The 19,862-nt window shown below is 39.6% G+C and overlaps 1 protein-coding gene across 1 annotated transcript in view; it reads right to left on the reverse strand.

The window, feature by feature from the left end:
- Positions 1 to 18,686, reverse strand: part of npr3 (natriuretic peptide receptor 3) — a 35,835-nt gene extending 17,149 nt beyond the window's left edge. Inside the window, exon 1 of the mRNA XM_073466606.1 lies at positions 17,760 to 18,686. Coding sequence (XP_073322707.1) covers positions 17,760 to 18,423 — 664 coding nt within the window. The 5' untranslated portion in view covers positions 18,424 to 18,686. The remainder of the gene's footprint in view (positions 1 to 17,759) is intronic.
- Positions 18,687 to 19,862: the final 1,176 nt, after the last annotated feature.

Below are 19,862 nucleotides of genomic sequence, written 5' to 3' on the forward strand. Positions count from 1 at the left end.
CAAAAGAGGAATGTTGTTGTAGAGGAACAGTAATGATTTCATATATTCAGCTGTGAAGCTCTGCAAGCCCACCTCCCCATCCGGTTGTGCGTGGCTTGTCGATGTATGCGAACCCTGAGGGGGTAACTTCTTTCACTGTTATGCATTCGTTAGGTAGCTGCCAAGTTTCAGTTAAACATGGAAAGTCAATGCAGTGCTCTGAAATCATACATTTATAAAGAGTGCTTTGTTATTTAAAGATCTCATGTTAAGCAGAGCAAATTTCACATCAGCTGCGTCTCTGTGATTAGATGACTTTGTTGCATTGCATTTACAATAATTACATTTTGTGGGATTACACCTGTAGTCCTTTTCCAGGGCCAAGTACATTTAAGATGGCCCGCTTTTCTGGGTGGGAGGAAGAATAAAGTCATTCAGATTGGTTAAACAGACAGGAATATAAGATAAATTACGTGTAGAATGTGGTTTTAACAGCAGGTGAGTTCCATGCTGATGCATACTGCAAATTAGCAGATAACATTTGACTGCAATATTTGTTTGGATGGATCCCATTACTTCTGTAAAGAGAGCGATGATCCCAAAACAGGTTAAAATTGTCTATGCAGCCCATGTTGTGTAACCTGCTGGCAGACTGGAGCCAGGTGTGATGGCTGAGGAGTCTGCTAAAATGGCACCACTCCGCATCCAAGGGATGGAATTGGGCCGGATTATGAAACTAGACTTGCCAGTATTCTTTTAAAAGTCTAAAAGCAGGTTAAAACAACTATTGGTAAGCTCAATTTTACATTCACATTCATCCCACAATGGACTACGATACGTTTGACAGAAGAGAGGTGTGAGGGCAGTAGGTCCATAAATGTATCCCGTGTGTTGTGGACTGTGGCTCCGGGTAGACAGTGTGCAATTACATTAGCGAAGCCAAGTTCATCATTATAGAGTCACCAATGATTAAAATAGTGTGGGGGAAAGGGGGCGAGGAGAGGGTGCGTATGAACTGCGGGACATGACAGGGGATGCTCAGTTTCATCCTTAGGGCAGCAGGGGCCTTAACAGGATGGACCAGAGCGCCATCCACCAGGAGTGAGTAGTGGCTGGAGAGAGTTATTAGTTGAGGAGACACCTCATTCAATTGAATAATGCAGCCAGGGCATACCACCTCAGTCCAGGACAGCTGGGTCCATGAGTTGGCTTGATATGGGGTGGAGGTGTCTACTAGACCCTTGGCTCTGGTTCCAGTGGGGGCCCCTGAGTGATCAGGTGGAATTAGGATGACCCTACTATCTACTAACTAAGGTACTATCAGCCTAATACCTTTTAAAATGCTGAAGATCGCCCTCCTTTATCTTCCAAACATTATCTTTCAAAGTAATACTATACAAATTATATTTTCAATGCTGTGACTTGTTTCCTAGACACACACAAGCATGAATCTGCAAAATGGTAAACTACAGGTGTCTATTTAATTTCATGGTGATATTAGCGCTATTCTCCATATTTGTATCTACAAAAAGAGGGTCGCACTCTGGAATATGTTTTTTCATGAATTTACTTAATCATCTTGTGATGCAAATACACAAAATGTTTTCAGTCATCCAACAATCACCAGTGTGTACAAATGCAGGAATACAATGCGTTGTACAAATCAAGAGGTATATTGATTACCTGGAAACAATTATTTCTGTGTGATAACCATGAATCAAGGCTGCAAAATTAGCTTTGAGAGCAAGAATAGAAAAGAAAAATGTGGAGAGAGAGTTCTTGCCCATCTCTTACAAAGTAAAATGTTTGTTTAAGAAACTTTTCATTTTATTTAACCACTCAGGTGAGGTTAACCATGGTGAATATCCCAAAATAACTGTTCATAAACAGCATTCCTTTGAAGTTTGAAGAGTAGTTAGGTAGGCTAAAGATAGTTTAGCATTTTAAAGCCCTGATTCATGGTAAGTGCATAGAGACTACCACAACTGTTTCCAGGCAATCATTATGCTACTTGATGTTTGGTTAAAACTCATCATGAAATCAATAGAAATAAGTACATTTTAGCATGTTGCAGCCCAGATTCAGAGTCATTACATAGCGACTACCATAAGACAAACAGCCAAAATAAATAAATAAATGGCTTAATAAATAAATCAATGTTCCACTAAATGCACCAAAAATAGGTGATTGAAGAGGCGTGTCGGGAGGAGATGCCTCACCTGAAACTGATCCACATCAGGGCTTCTACTCCCTATATAACCTGGCAGCATGCAGGGCTTTTGTTTGGTTGTGTTTGGTTAGATTTATGTGCTACACTGCACTACACTTAGACACACACACACACACACACACCCATACACTTCAAACACCATTGATAATACTGACCTACATACTTTATTTTATTTTTTGTATATAGTTGTTTAGTTGGTACAATAAACTCTTTTGTTAATCAAGTGTAATCTCGGTGTGGTCTCCCATATTTTGTCTGAACCCAGAGCTGGTTCATGACAAAGTGGGGGCTCGTCAGCTAAATGGACTAGTGGTTTTTGGCTTGGTCAATTTCAGTGGGGGACTCACACAGATAGTTGTCCTGCTGTTTTGTAAGGAGAGTTTGCATCAGTCCATTGTAACCTTCAAACATTTTGTTTTTCATCAATGCTGGTCATTTATATGGCATTTTGTTTTGGAGTTATGTTCCCCTGGTAGGTTAAGACGGCGGGTTCTGTTTAGGGAACTCGCTGTGTTCTCATCGATAGTGTGGTGGTGAAAGTGGGCAGAGCTGATTCATATAATGCTTTCAGCTCAGGAAGACCACAGTGGCTTCTGGAGGGTCACTGGTTTAACCAGTTGCTTTTCTACCCACTGATTTAGAGTCTATAATAACCACTCGCAAGTAACCACTCGAAGACTAGGGTTGAGGTAGTTAGTTTGGGTGAGATAGTTGGGGGATTGAACTTTTTTGTGTGCCATTTTTTTATTTTAAGTTGGACCATGCACTGTTGACTGTCCTCTACTTTTGGGTAAGAGAACAAAATGGGATCTTTAGAAGAGTGATTCTAGTCAGACATGTAATTACTGCCAGCAGCCAGGGCACTGGAAAAATGAGTGTCCTGCTCTTAAAGCAAAAGCTAGGTTCTCAGGTAGGGCACAAGTAAAACCTGTTGCATTGGCTGCCCCTGTGACTTCTGTAGCACAGTTAGCATTTAAAACTGAGTGCCACCCTGATAGTTTGGGTCCTGCTGTAAGAGAATTTGAGGAAAAATGGTTGGTTGGTAGGTTGGTTTATTAATGGTTGGTTGGTTTGATGATGGTTGGTTGGTTGGTTTGTTGATGGTTGGTTGGTTTGATGATGGTTGGTTGGTTGGTTTGATGGTTGGTTAGTTTGATGATGGTTGGTTAGTTTGATGATGGTTGGTTGGTTTGATGATGGTTGGTTGGTTGGTTTGATGGTTGGTTAGTTTGATGATGGTTGGTTAGTTTGATGATGGTTGGTTGGTTTGATGATGGTTGGTTGGTTTGATGATGGTTGGTTGGTTGGTTTGATGATGGTTGGTTGGTTGGTTTGATGATGGTTGGTTGGTTGGTTTGATGATGGTTGGTTGGTTTGATGATGGTTGGTCAGCAGGATTACACAAAGACTAAACAGGTTGCCTCTACACTTGGGTCGGGGATGGGTCTCGGCCTAGTGTGGACCTCATTGACTTTTGGTGCTGATCTAGAGAAAGAGGCCCTGGCTTTAATTTGGGGGTTACAACATTTTGGTGTTTACACTGGTACACTGATTTTTTGCGCTTACTGCAAAATCCAGACCAATGGTTAATGAGGTGGCTGTTATTTTTGCAACCATACAATCTGGATATTCGCCACATAAAAGGCTCTGAAAATGTAATGGCTGACGGTTTATCTCATGCGTTCTAGTCAGTTATCACATGTACTTGCCTATTTTTGCCTTCATCCATCTGTCTTGGTTTGTCGTGTTCTCTTTAAATTCTTTTATAGGTATCAAGTTGCTGAGGGGTTGAGATGAGGAACTTGGAGGGATTGGTATAGGGTATGTAGAATTAAAATGGGTAATCAGTACATGTAATATGATTCGTCTTCCACAACAGAAAAGTAAACTAATGTTTTTTGGGGGGGATAGAAAGTTTGTACATATCATAGTATTTATGTCACTGTGTCGTAACGGGTTGGCGTAGTACCTGGTGGGTCTCCGCTCTTATGGGGGGGGGGGCTCCACATTAGGGCTCCTCCTCCCTGTATAACCTGGCTATCAAGTCATCTCGGTCTCTCTCTCCTTCCCAGCATGCAGGGCTTTTGTTTGGTTATGTTTGGTTAGATTTATTTGCTACACTGCACTACACTTACACACACACACACACCCATACACTTCAAACACCAGCGATAATACTGACCTACATACTTTATTTTCTTTTTGTTTATAGTTATTTAGTTTGTACAATAAACTCCTTTGTTAATCAATTGAAATCTCAGTGTGGTCTCCCATATTTTGTCTGAACCCAGAGCTGGTTCATGACAGTTGCAACCTTTACAATTACTTCATAAATGTTTTATGAACCATGTTGTTGTTTCTTGCATCCATCCATCCATCCATCCATCCATCCATCCATCTATCTATCTATCTATCTATCTATCTATCCATCTATCTATCTATCTATGTTATTTTTAGCATATAATAAGTTTAAATAAGTTTCATAAATGTAAGTAAAAATTGGCCACATTTGTCACTTATCTTCTTTTTCTGTCAGAATTTGAGTCCAATTTTCATCTATGTGCTGGTGCTGATTATCGGTCCTTTCAAAATGCAGAAAAATGCATAGATTTATACTCCAGTCTTTAAAATGTTCTCGATGTATGGGTGGGGGTGGGGGGGCAGTATTTCTAAAATCCTGGCTACAGCCCTGGAGCGGAGTGTCTCTGGATCTTTATTCACTGATGTTGGTGAAACTGGATCACACTGTATAGAGAAAATAACTTTTAGATTTACCTACAGAGTTTCCTGATGGACAGACAGCTTAAACGTTCTGTGTTGTTAGCTGTGCATTATGACATTTCAGTTGACCCTGCTTGGACAACAGGAGTGTTGGTGTTTAGCTACACTTCTAGCACAAGAGCTTAATACAGCTCGGACAAGGAGGGTTTTAGGCCCGATACGGGGGGACCCAGCAGGAAGAGTCACCTGATAAAACTGCTATAAGCTAATGGAAGCTTACACTACGGTTATCAGCAGCTAGCTGTAACTTTAACAACAGGTGATGTTCTATGTCCATCAGGAAACTTGTAAATCAGTCACAGTTCAGTCAGAGCAGCAGAAGGACATTAGAGGCCAGATCAACTAAATATTTTCTCAACTAAATACGCTGCAGGTCAACATCGTGGCCATGACAGCTGTAAGCCTCCTCAGTGATCCCGAGACTGTCTCTGATAGCATCACTTCTTTTAACCCAAGGCTGTTTCGCCTACTTCCGCCCTACTGTGCCGTGATTGGCTTTGAAAGCCTCATTTGCATAATATAAAAGAAATCCACAAAGAAATGTAAAAGGAAACCTATAATACCTCATTATCAAAAGATTATTATTCCATTGATGTAACCAAATTATTGTTTTATTGCAAATATTGTATTTTTTGCAGGTTACCATAATGTTACCAAAATATTACTATACTATTACTAAATAGTTTCGCCCCATTGCCATCTTTAAATATCTGCCTATTATTACCCTTTGTTTTTGGCACATTGTTACGTAATGTCAGTGTAATAGTAGATAGACCCATTGTTCATACCAAACTTGTACCTGATTAATTCCTCACAGGATATCACTTTATTATAAACTCTTTATTATCAAACTATTATCCCACTACTACCAGTGCTACCAGAACTTCCAGTGTCTTTACTAGGACACTGTTTTTATAGAGGATACACATTTGCATATTCTTTTACACATTTACACATGTGATTACACACACAAGGATTAAGATACAGTTACACAACTCTCAACACACATTTTAAATTTGTTTCACAACAATAATGGCTCAATAACTACGGACCGACCAACAATCCACAAACAGCATTTCCACGAGCCATGGCTGCTGCCAGTGCAGAGGCGTAACAATATGATCCATGACAGACTTCCATAGTGAAATGTTGAAAACTGAACTATGTAGATGGTCAGTTTATACATTTCCACACAGTTCCATTTAATTCTGTTGCAGTATATCTGCCTGCTACGTTCTCACATTTATGGGCTACGCAGACAAAAACGATGAAGCGAGTCTGTGCTGTTGCTCCTCCTCCCTTATGGTCACTAATACCCTCCATAATTGGAAATCTCTCTTTATCTATTCACATGCTTCCAGGTCTCAGGCACTTTGAGCAGTATAGTGAAACACTGCCAGACATCTTAACCGTGACAGAAATCCAGTAGAGCGGCTAGTGCTCCTCATTTGGAGCTGTATTTGTTGTAAACTAAACTTTCCATCATTGAAAGTACTGAAGTGAGCTAAGTGTTTGCCAAAAAATATCAAATGTAAGAATATCCCCTACTGGTTTGATATAAACTTTTCCTATGGTGTCCCAGTGATTAAAAATAAATAAACCAACCAACAAGTAGCTACACAAACAAGGATTGCAACTGAAAACACAGTAACCCCAGCGTCCCTGTTAATAAAGAAGATTCAGAGCCTTGCTGGAACATTCCTCACAACTCTGTCACTTAAACACACCTCCTGAAATATCCCTTGAGTCAGTGGGACAAACTTCACCTCAGTCCTGCCAGCACTATAGCACCCTTTAATTACACTGGGCTCTACACACACTACTAGCCCTGTGTATGCTCTGCAAGCCATTCCATGGGGTAACGTTTGCAGCCAGCAATATTTCAAAACTTCTGGATTTTCCTTTTTGCTAGGGCACTGATGCTAGTTACAAATGAACTCAAGACTGGGGCAGCACATGGTGCTGCTGTGAGTGCCCACAGTGTATTTCAAGTGTCCTGCGTTGGCCATAAACCTTTAAGTTGGAGCATATGCAAACATGGGACTGAAAAATTGTAATGCCATTACTCCAAGAACAGGGATTTATGTAGTTGGATCTGTCTGTCAGAGAGGTGAACAGGAAAAAGAAAAGAGAGTGAGGTGGAGCGAGCTCCTTTAAAGGTGAATGTGTCTCAGTGTGATGATGCCAGACCTTGACATACATGGATACATACATAATTGATTATCAAGCTGAATCAGTGCTGGATACGCTGACTGGTGATTTTCATGTTTGTTGTTCTTAACAGTATTGTTGGTTACATATTGCTGTCCTTGCCCTTTTAGGCTGGACCTTTGTGGACATTTGTGGTCATACAGTAAAGGCGAGTCATTGCCTTACAACTATGCAAAAGTCCAAGGGGAGTTCTCTCCAAACACAAAGACTTCATACAGACTCAGGATGGGAGTGCATGTCTCAGGAGGATTAGCATCAGAAATGGACCAATCACAGAAGAGGTGCTTTATTTCCCCCCCTAAGTGCTTGTTACATGTTGCAATATTGTGCAGTTAATGGTACAAAAATCTGTCGCAAATTGATGAGGGTTTTATTTTTTAATCTTATTTTTTTACCATCAACAAGTGTTGTAAAATGACTAAGAGTGTTAACAAGTATGAATTTTGTGTCGGCTGTGTTGGCTGAAAATGTTAGTGTATGTCCTTCTGAAATGTGAATGAACAGGCAGGTAATGTGTAATGCTTTCACTTCAAATGTGACACTTCAAACATCTTTTTATGTCTCTGCAAATTATTACTAAAAAAAGCATCAAAACATGGCGGTATACCAGAAGAGGAGGAATACTAAACGGATCTGAATTTTAGTGAACATGACATGTCATATCTGGAGCAGACATTTCAAGACAAGGAGATACTTGAGCTTGAAACCAATGGTCACAATGTATTTATAAGGACATCAATACAAGTGGTATCAATCACTCTGAAAATAGGGTTGATGCTAGACTCTCACTTATTAAAAATAATGAACTAATGGATGAAATGTATTCTTCACCTCCTTCTTGTCTGCTACTTTCATATAAGAACACCTTGTGTATTATTGCTTGTATAAACGTGGATAAAGGTGGCTGTGTGACAATAAAATATGAAATCAACAATAGTAAATCACATTAGATCCACTTATTCCCTCTTAAGCACTGTGTTCCCTGCTATGACATACCAAAAGCTGTTGTAATATCAATACAGCAACCCTGACATGATTATATTGCTCCCCAAGCCTGCTTTAACTGTTGAATGTTTAACATGCAAAATAACACTAAAAGCTAAATGAAGGCAACCTTAACTAGACCACATCCTGTCAGTAAAACTGTGCATCAAGAAATGCAACCACAGTCATTACTTAAGAAATGTAAGTAGGCTGAGTCTCTCCACAGGCCAAAATAATGTCATAATTTATTGTCCACTAAAAAATGCATTCTACGATAAAAAATAATAATTGTTTCCTTTCCGACCACAGTCCAGTTTAACTGAAACTGATTCTACTCTATTACATCTTGTTGTTCATCTCAGTCACAGGGCTACCTGTGATGCAATTATAAATGAACAGCCTCAGGCACTACCTTCGCCAGACGTGTTGGACAGAAGCTGATGATGTACTAACAACCGTCTTTGGGAGCCTGTATTTTCCACTAAAGATACATAGAGAGGAGCAGGCGGTGTCGATGATGGTTACTGCTGTAAGGAAAGGAGAGCTCTTTCATCCATCAGTGTTTTTTTTTTTCTTAAAGCTTATTTTTGCATTTTTCACTCGGTTAATTATAGAAATCCTTGTGAGGCCACAAACAAACCAAAAAAAGTCTGGCAGGTCAAGAAACAAGAGCAGTAAGATGATTACACAGCTTGGAAATAAACCAAAAGTTTATCAGGAATATCAAAATCCTTTCATTTGGAGCTCAAACCAAAGTTAAGCAAACAAGAAATACTATATATGTATGTATCTGTATATACTGTACATATATATATACATACTGTATATAAATACAGACATATATATATACATATATACATGTATACACATATACGTTCATATCTATAATAGATCACCATCTTGATGGTGTAAATCTGTGATCCTCCCCTCTCACTGACGTTACAGAGGGCAAAAACAACAGATGGGGGGCAGAGTGGCTGAGACAAAGATACCATTCACCCTATTACAAGACACACTACCATCAAAATGATATTGAAGCTGATATTTTAAGGTGAAACAGTTACATAATGTTACTTTAAAGTGTGTTTGCTGATGATTTAGGTTCTTACATGAGTCAACAAATTATTTTCCAATTGGCATCCCTCCAAAGCCCCTGGGTCCCCAAATAACACCTGCTGAATGTGCAGAGACTTAGCAACTGACAGATAGGAGGAACGTTCTGACACTAAGCTCTTCATCTGACTTTGTTTATCTGATATTTTATAGATCTTGTGAGTAGTAAGCGGTGGGTTCCAATAATCAATCCAATTGGCCTTCATGGAGGAAATACAGAAAATGATGCAGCAGGTAAATCAAAGGTTATAAGCCATCCACTAACTAACACAGAACTAGTATTATCATGGATGTCTCCTAGAACATGAATACCTTAATAAAAAAAACATTTCACTTTTCACAAACAAAAGTCACTAAGTGCTTTACATGGGAATAATATACAGTAAGAAAACATAAAAGACGAAGTTACCACCTGTGCCACAAACATAATGATGATATTAACTAGAGAGGGCAAGTTCTGAAGAACTTGAGGTTGTGAATGCTGGCTGTGAAAAGCTGTTTCTGACCAGCACACATTTTACTACAAGCTGATGTTTATATTATGTAGGTGAAGTGAACATTGTGGGAATAGGAGCCAGTTAAGACAAGGTTTTTAGAATGTTTTACAGCTGAGTCCTCCACTCAGGCTGTCAACATTCTGCCCCATACACACCAATGTTAAAATCTGACAATGGCTGAAAAATGATGAATTTTTGAATTGTAACTCTATGAAAAGTATCAATGATGAAAAAGTCCTAATCTTTGTGAAAAGTTTGAATGGAGTTTCTATGTGAATGTATGAAGGACTGGGAAGAGTTTGAAAATGAGTGGGTTTGAAGGGATTTATAACTAAGCTTCAAAGACAGTTGCATATTATGAAAGGTTTTAATGGGATTTGAAAGATAAATAGTCCCTTTAATGTGCACCAGATGTGAAATATTTAAACGTTTTAATGGTGTTTCTAGCTGAAAGCATGAATGAGCAGTTAACATGGTAAAAGAGGAGTGAGCTGAGTGGTTATTACATTCACAAGTTACATTTATTCCTTTTTTATATCGGCTATTTTACACATTATGAAGACAGCTGTAGCCTAAAAAAATATGTAGTGCTTAGAGGTACACATTATTTCCCGTTGATGTATTGAACACATTTTCCCATTCTGAGTTTCACATTTCATTTTTCCCCTATGCTTATTTCCATTACCATTTACAATTCAATCTTTACAAATGCTTTCAGTTTGAGCATTTCCATTTCAGCTTTTGGATTTTAAATTTTAGTTCAGATTATCATTTTGTTTTTTCAATTTACCTTTTCTTTTTAAGTTCATTTATGACATGAATACTCCTAGTTGTGAAAAATAATTCTCTTTTTAATGTATTTGTTTTACTTTTAATTTCTATTTGGACTATTTGGAAAAATATCTTCCATATAGAGGATGCTCTATCATATTTATATCTAAACAATCAGCGGACTAATGGTTACTTCTAATCATTGAAACGTGTTTGTATAGTTAACTCCGTGACATACCTGAGGTGGATGAGGAAACAAGACTTGAACTCTGAGCTTGGCAGTCTGATGAATTCAGATATCATTCAAAATCCAGCACTGGCCTTGTTTTGCTTTAAAAATGTAACTGCTGCGTCAATATCAGAAAATAACTATTTATTTCTCGAAGTAATTTATTTTTAGCAACACCACCACTAGCTCACTTCATTCCATTGCTGCTCTGTCTCTCTCTGGCTCCCTCGTTGAGGTGTGGAGTCGGTGGCAACTTCTAATAGTGTTTTAATAAAAAGTGGACCCCAAATCCTGCACAGCATGCCTCTAAATTAAGGTTTAATAATGATTAAAGCGTCATCTTCCACCCCCTTCTCATTTCTTCCAAGCAATAGCTCGGTCACTCTTCATGTTTTCACTGTCAGGGGACATCAGTGTGTGGGGAGGTGAGGCCATCAACACAGTGACCTATGTGCATTAACTAACAGCTGAGTGTCCAAAACCCGGAAGAAACTAAAAACTAAACGCTTGCGAGGATCAATTTTGAAAGTCCAATGGCCAATGTGCAAACACCACTGGACTGCCTTGACCCACCAACCACCCACACACCAGGTGTGAACCAGGTTAAGAGAGGTCTTAGTACAAATGACTGAAAATAATGTTTATAGAAGGGGGAGAGTGACCCCTTGATGATTTATGGCAATGTAGTTGCTTCTCTCCCCAAATGAATTTATAAACTAGGGAATGAATCTTTTTTCAGTATCGGGTCATTCCGTACCACCTCCTTTAGGCACATCCAGTTCAATTCATGGAATCTCTTAAAAAAAAAAATGTAAAAACCTCTATTATATTCAGCGGACCTTGCAAACTCATTTAGCTATACTACCATTACTTTATCAGTAAAGAATTTTTGAAGTTTGGCCCTTAGAGCTAAAATTCATCATTTTTGTGATTCTTAGTATGTTTATTCTCACATTATGCCTTATAAGCTTCAGTAACTGCTCATTTTTTGCTTTATTGGGTTGATTTGTCCTGAACATTCTAGAAATCCTAAGGATGATTTGCAAAACGTATTCATTTAAATTGTTGTTTCAGAAAGTTTGCAGTAATCAAAAGTCAGCAGCTAGCCCGTGGACCATCCTGCTAGTTCACCAAACTTTACAAACACAGCCAAGCAATAAGCAAACGCCTCAATTTAAGTGTATAGCCATGCCATCGATAAAAAGCATAGATTCTCGTAATTCTATTAATGCAAACTATTTCAAGATAACACATCAGCAAACTACAATTAACAAACAAACAAGCTAACAAACTAGCATGTACAAAGTTTTGCCAACTCACCAAAAAAGTGTCCAACTCCAATAAAAACCATCTTCTCTTATTTCCAAAAGTCCAGTAGATCCATTTCAGTAATACATTTAGTCCAAAACACAGTATTCCCTCATTAAAAGGTGACAAAATGTAAAAAAATGTAATAAAAAAAAAAAATGTGATTACAGATGATTTTTCATGCTCTTATAAAGCTCCCCTTATTTCACAGCAGACTCAATTAACCCTGTACACCAGTGATCCTGACATGGTAGCCGTTTCATTGACAGCTCATTTAAGCAGATAGGAGCTTCTAGGCCCGCCCACACTCTCTTTCTCCTCAGTTTTTAAAGCCAGATCATGCATTGGAAATTATGCAAGTTTATCTAGTTTTATGTGTTTCACTCTTTGATTAGGCTGTTTTTCCACCTAAGCACTTGTTTTTAGTTACAGGTGGAGTAGTAGTAGTAGTAGTAGTTGCAGTTTCAGATCATCTACAGGCTTCTTTTTTTTGCATTAAAAAATTAAAGCAAGAAAACTAAATAAATAATTCAGTGTGTTCAAACTCCTATAGATTAATGCCAGAAGTACCTACAGAACTTTTCGGCTGATAACCTATCAAAAGAGCCAAAAACCATGCCTGTACTGCAAATGGTTCAACAACAGCCTTGAATTTACTTTGGGTTAGACTGGGATAGACGTTTTAGGATAATTTTACATGAAGGTTAATAACAGTAAATCATTTTTCACCCAAGCATAGAATCGTTCATTTTCAAATATTAATATCTCCACTAGTTTTCACTTAACTACAACCAAATTTTGATTCTGTTTGGTGTTAATATAGTTCTACCACATCTACAAGTAATTTGGTCCTGTGTAAATTTTTTTTACATATTTTCCCAAATATTATCTTAACTTCCTTTAAACTTTTTTTTTATGTCAAAGTGTTAATTTTCATTGTATACTGTATAAATAATAAGTTCCACGGTCTTATATTACTCCATTATTACTTTTTCATACTTTTCACTGGATGTAATATTACATTCATTGGTTTTATTTAGTGGGCAGATATTTGTACTGTGTCAGCTTGAGCCTGTTCTTCATTGGGTTCAGGTTTGTTGCATACTAGATGTCGTCATCTCTTTGTCTGTGACAAAATGTTAAACTTGGTACCTTAGATCAAAACACGCATTACTTAGGTGCTGTGAAAGTACCGAAGTAATGCCTGAGTAAGAATGATCATGTAAACTAAAGAATATATTACTAAAGGGGATATATATTTATATATATATATATATATATATATATATATATATATACTGTATAACTGTGTCTGTATCCCCACAGATAAGTCACCTCTTCTAGGGACATGAAGGTCTGAGTTCGAATCCCTGTGTGTCCAAGTCATGATTTGCGTGCATGTGGTGCGTTTCCAAGCACTTCTTGTCAATGGAATAAGAAACAAGCATTTGGATGCTTGCAATTAGCTTTGATCCTCATTGTTGACGTTTGCTGCTATATTTAGTGTGAATAGATATATAAATCTAATTATTATTTCGATTCCATGTGATTTTTTGGCACCCTTCAACTCATGCATGCTGCTCCAAGCTACAAAAACAATTCAATTATCAAAATGTTCAGCTCTTTTAGGTCTGCTTGTATTTAACTATTTATACCTCTTGTACTGTAAAATATTAAGCTTTTTTCAACTAAATTTAACCACAGAGAATGAATGGGAGGCACATGATCACAAGGTTGACGGTTTTGAATCTCACCTCTGGCTACTATTATAACCTTTACTATGACTAGTATTACTACTACCATCGCTACTCCTACTACAGCCTTTATACTAGTACTACTTGTACTACTGCTACTACTACTACTACTACTACTACTACTACTACTACTACTACTAAACTACTGCTACAACTGCTGCTGAGTGACACTTTCCAAAATGCTGACTGCAAAATAACAACACGATAAGTGAAATTGGCAAAGAACCTAAAGAACAATGTTTTACTCTAAAGCAAAGAGGACCAGATTTGATAATGCAAAAATACCTGAGGCCCGAAACACTTCCTGTCATACTGTACATTTGGACCATGATAAAGTCATATTCAAATGCACTGCATTATAACTGTTATTTAGAATGCATTAACAATTGTAAGTTTGTTATTCTGGACCTGCCTTTGTTCAACAGGTACATAATGACATGGCATCATTTTCACATGTTAACAATCAGACACGTGTTGGCGTGCATGTGCCCCAGAAACTGGTTCAGTTCCATCTACCTCAGTATGTCTTACGCACAGGAACCATCAGGCAGACACAGCAGCTGTTCCTTTGTCACAGTAGACACTCACAGTGTCTCTACAGTGCATCTGTGCACACTCTGCGAGAGCCTCACCTTCATCTACAGCCCTCCTGAGAGGGGCTTCTCCAAGCTCTTTCATCATCTTGATGTGTCTGAGTGCCTTGAATCATTCAGTTTCTAACATGCTAGATGGCAGATGCTGCATCTAGCATGTACTATTTCTAATTAGATAGTACAGCTGGAGACATGACAGAAAATGGGGAGAGAGAGGGAACGACACATGGCTCAGAACTGAACCCGGGTTGCTGCAAACGACTTTCGTACATGGGGCACACGCTCTCCCAGATGACCGGGGCACCACGCATCTGGCACTTTTACGCACATGCCAAACTGTCATCTCTAATCCCATCATTGTGGATTAGTGGGCTGCCTGGGGGACCATTACAGTTCGTAATCACTGTCCCACCCTTCAGCAGTGGCTGTGCTGTGTGGAGGGAGTGTAATGTCAGTTGGCCACTTTTTTCAACACGATGCCTTGTCCTACCTTAGAATGCCTCGATGGGGTTGTGAGCCCTGGTGTCACAGTGGGTACTGACTACATCAGCTTCGCCCTTAACCTGTTGCAACAGTTCTAGAGGGTGAGTCTGGAGTTACGTATAATAACACCAGATTCTATGGGTGTAGACATAGCCCTCTGAGACCCAGGCCCTGAGCTCCACCGGCATTAGCTGAAGAAAATGCTGTATTTCAGGAGCAGAGCTCAGGTGACGGAGTTATTTTATACTGTAGGAGCAGATCTGAGGGGGCTGCTGCAGGGGCACAAGGGCAAGAAAGAAAATCTTCATGACTGCACATGCACGCAGGGATAAACCCCATATTGACAGCTCTTAGAGGGCCACACTTTAGACTCAAGTTAGAACACTTAACTAATGTTGTGAGATTGAACCCTGTTAATGACGGCACTGAGTAGAGTTGAAGGTCAAAGTAAAACAGACACACACAAGTGCTCCAAATCTCCTGGCTGAGGCTGCAAAACACAGTTCTGATAAACCCCTCTTTCTTTCTCTGGTTTAACTGTTTGCCACCTCAAGGCTTTAGGGTTCATTCATAATTAAAAACTGCATGTATCTCACAAACAAACACGCAATCATAAAAAAACAACAACTCAGGTGAGTGTAAGTCACCTCACCTGAGGATACAAAGGTCCTGATTCACACAATATTGGTTTAAAGGACACTATATAATTGAGCCTGGCTGGGAGATGTGGTTGAGGCCACACCCACAGGAGGGACTTCACTATTTGTTCAATGATACACATCTGAATTAACTTGATGCCTCTGAACCTGATGAAGTGCCAACCGGGGGTTGAAATGTTGCACTCCTGCTAAATGAATTACAGAAAAACTAAACTGAAAAGGAGCATTCCATAGTATTCGAGTTCTTGTGGAACAGATAGTAACTGAATACACAGGTGAATTATGCCCCAATATAGCAGGTGCTGAAGGAAACTAATGATGGCCTATTTCTCTCTGCTAATACTGCTCAGCTTCTACTGAAAAGCTTTACAATCTCTTCTGACACCTTCAAACCTCTCAGTTAAGCACCTGACATGCCTGGAATACTAATTTCTTGCCATCAGGTGCACTTTGCGGCTCTGCAGCACTTAGCATGTATAATATATGCTAATTTATACAACAGCCACTGCTGTTATATGAGGTGATGTAATCAGGAACTGCTATGACCAGAAGACTGTAGCCAACAAGCTGCTTATCAGGACTGACGAACCAATCTAGAAACAGCCCTGGCAAACATTGCTTCTCATTTGGTTTCAATTTCAAAAGGAAGAGAAGTGTCACCAAATCACCAGTGTAGCGTAGAAGTCATTTGGCTTTAACATAGCATGTACATGTGCACATTCTCATAGTTTTATACTGTACACTTAGTCCAACTATTGCTATTAAAATATGTTGCATGATAATAGGTTTGAAATTAGTTGATTATGTAAAAATCATTATTGTTAGCCGGGTCTCACTTTGTCTCCCAAAAGAAGTTGTTCTAAATGTCATCAGAATACACTGCACTTTCTATATGTCTGGGAAAGCTAATGGAACATTTTACAGTGGCTTATTATCTGCTCAAGAACATTTTAAATCTAGGTCCACATAAATGTCCCTCTAGCCCTTCTGACAGACTGCCATCCATCTTAAATATAGCACAGATTGAGAATATGACAGTGTTGAATGTATGTATGTAATAATCACTCACAGCTTTAGGCCACATATGGAGAGAGTGCATCCCACTTTGCTAATTTGCTCTTTGACTGCCAATTCTTCCAAACAATTTCAAGCATCTGACCCATGTGCTCCAGCATGCAGGACGTTACATAAGACTGTCTGAGTGATGAAGGGTGCGGGTGGAGTGAGGACAAACAAAAGCACAGATGCCCATCACCAGCTTTGTTCCTCAGTGCCAGCTCCGGCTGCATGAGCAGTCCACTGAAGCTGCTGCAGCTAACAAATGTTATTAATCTATTAATACTTTTTTTTTCAATTATTAATTCAGTCTTTGCTCTGACAGATGCCCAACTATTAACACTGCCCAAAGTGAGATCTTCACAGTGCTTACTTTGAGCAAAACAAACATTCAGTTGATTCATCGATTTTTATAACTGACAAAAAATCTATCAGAATATTCTGACAGCCAATTCATTATTTTTCAAGCAAGTACAACAAGGTCACAGGATAGATTGTGTGAACTTGAGAAGTTATTCTTGCCCACTGGGACTGAAGAGATTCTACAGTGGAAGTGACCGGATAAAATCCATGTGATGTGTTTTAGGTGACAGGGCAGTCAGAAGTGAAGCTACTACGAGGCTTCAGCAGTCTGAGTCAGAAAAAACAAGTGATTACCTTCCAAAGTTGGTCTGTTTAATGCAACATCCTCGGTGTTCACCTGCAGTGGTGACAGGTCCGGAAACAAAAAGGGAACTTGCTACTTTTGGAAGATATGCAGTTGATTTGTGTAACTCAGTCTGCTGAAGCTTCATATGAGAACAACTGCCATACGTACAACTCTTTAAATGGAGGCTACATAGAGACAAGTGAGTATTATTATAGGACACTTTGTTTATCCTTTAATTGTGAGGTTTTGCAGTTGTTCTTGTCTTCTGTGCTCCTCAGAGAAGTCTTTGGGTTTTGAAGACGTCAGCTTATGAATTTGTGATGGACATTTTCCTCTGATTTCTGACATGTTCTACACCAAACACTGTCAATAACTGTCACAATATCGACCACGAACCCAAATCAACCCCCTGACACATGACATGATCAACCATCTGACTGGTTTACACTGAAACAGTCTTACCTTCGATGTCATAAATGTTGTGGAGGATGTCTTCAGTGTCCAGGCGACCCCCCTGAGAAAAAGCATATGTTTTAATGTTAAAGTCAGCCATCAGGTGATAGACTCCCTCCAGAGTGAAGAAACAGTTCCGCTCCTCCTGGTCGTCTTCGTAGACCAGCAGCGCGCTCTTCCAGGTGAAGTGCTCAAACATCGCGGTGAAGGTCTCTGCCATTTTCACGTAGGACGGAGCGATGCGGGTCAGGTGGGAGTACTCGGTGTTCTTGTTGCTGAAGCCGGCGGCCAGGGCACCTGCTGAGATCACCGGGATGTTCCAGTGGGATGCCAGCCTCACCACCGCCGCCGCCTCGTACTCGCACACCGGACCCAGAATCAGATCTGGCTTATCGAGCCCGCACGACCTGTCCGCTAACAGAAACAGAGCATCATTAGCACAGTCGGAGTTTTCAAACTGGATGTTGAAGTGGAGCCCGGAGTACTGTCCTCCGTCTGTCTTCAGCCTCTGCTGCGCGTAACGGATCGCCGGTGCGACTCTTGTGTATGAGAAGAGGTAAGAGTTATTTTGTGGCACAAACACCAACACGTCTATCTCCTCGGTGATGGTGTTTGTCATGACTGGGTTCAGGACCACCACAAAGTACACACACAGTGTGCTGAAATATGGCATGCTGCGACTTTTCCAAAGCCCACTTCAGATAAATCAAAGTGTTGGAGAGATGTTCTTCAAATGTTTCTTTCCCCAAGTTGGCTCCACTTGGTAGTGCACATACAGCTGCCAGCAGAAAGCGCTCCGCTGTGGGTGAATGGCTTAATGGTAAATAATTATTTTTATCTTTTAAAGAAGCGAATCTGCCAAAAGGTGTGTGTTTTATTCTGCATGGAGAGTTTCTTTCGAAGACTCCTAAACCTGCTCAAAATATTCTCTCAACAGTTGATCCTGCCAAGCTCGACGATTCCTCCAGCTCAGCCAGCAGCCACCACACACGCTGGCTCCGGCCTGGAGTTTTGAAGCATCTTTTCAGGATTATTCCTGCGTCATCGGAGCGGTGCCCACCTCCTTCTTAAAGCTACACTGCTGATGGTTTCACAATGAGCCACTTCAACGCAGCACGACTTTATGCAGTTAGCGGGAATTATGGTTCTGTAGGCTTGAAACAACCACCAAAATACACAACCTCCCTGTGTGGGTTTCAAAGAATCATTTATTCAAGACGCACATCTGCCAGACACTCTGAACACCACTGTGAAAGAGCCTGCCACATGCACACTATAGACACTGAATGGCTAATGCACAAACATGGATTAGGTATATTAAAAAAATGGTTTGAATTAATGAAATAATTATGATTATGGCCATCTGTCTGTGTCTAACCCTAACCCCTGTGACATTGCCTTAAATCGGATACGCTGAAGACTTTTTCCTCCCCCGAGTCCTCATGTCCCCACAGCTTTTCAACCCAAAGTGACGCTCTTGGATATATGCTTCTATTTTTTGCCATGTGAACACTTGAACAGAGACAGTTCAACAAATAACCTCCTTGGCAGAAGAAAAGTGCTTTCAAGGTATTTAATATGCACTGTTGAATTTTGTCTCCACACAAGAACTACAGTGGTGATGGTGTCTACATACATTCTACTCCAGTTTTTTTGCAACAGAAATAACATCCATAATATACACAGCTTCCACGCATGTAAGGAGTGTGGCTAATGTGATGAAAAGACAATAATTCAGAGCTGATGGAGCGACTATTTTATATTCAAAACACAGATGTGTGATGGCGGATCTCTTGGAGGGTTAGATTTACTCTAGATTCCAGAATTGTCTCCACAAATCGATGTTAATGTTTTGAAACTCAACAGTTCACTTTTGATTTCGAGTGTGTAGAATTAACCTGCAAACATTTTCACACTGAGTTTACTGTTTATTCCTGCAACCAAGCAAAGGTGAGCCATCACACAAACTCCAAATGTTATTATGATTCTATTGAAGATGTAAAAATATGAAAAGTCCACACACTAATAATAAACCTCTTGTATTGTCTCTTTCAATGGAGGCGAAGGTATTCAGATTCTTTACTTGCCTCTAAAAGTAGCAATACAACAATG

This window comes from Pagrus major, chromosome 5 (assembly GCF_040436345.1).
Source record: "Pagrus major chromosome 5, Pma_NU_1.0".
Lineage (NCBI taxonomy): Eukaryota > Metazoa > Chordata > Actinopteri > Spariformes > Sparidae > Pagrus > Pagrus major.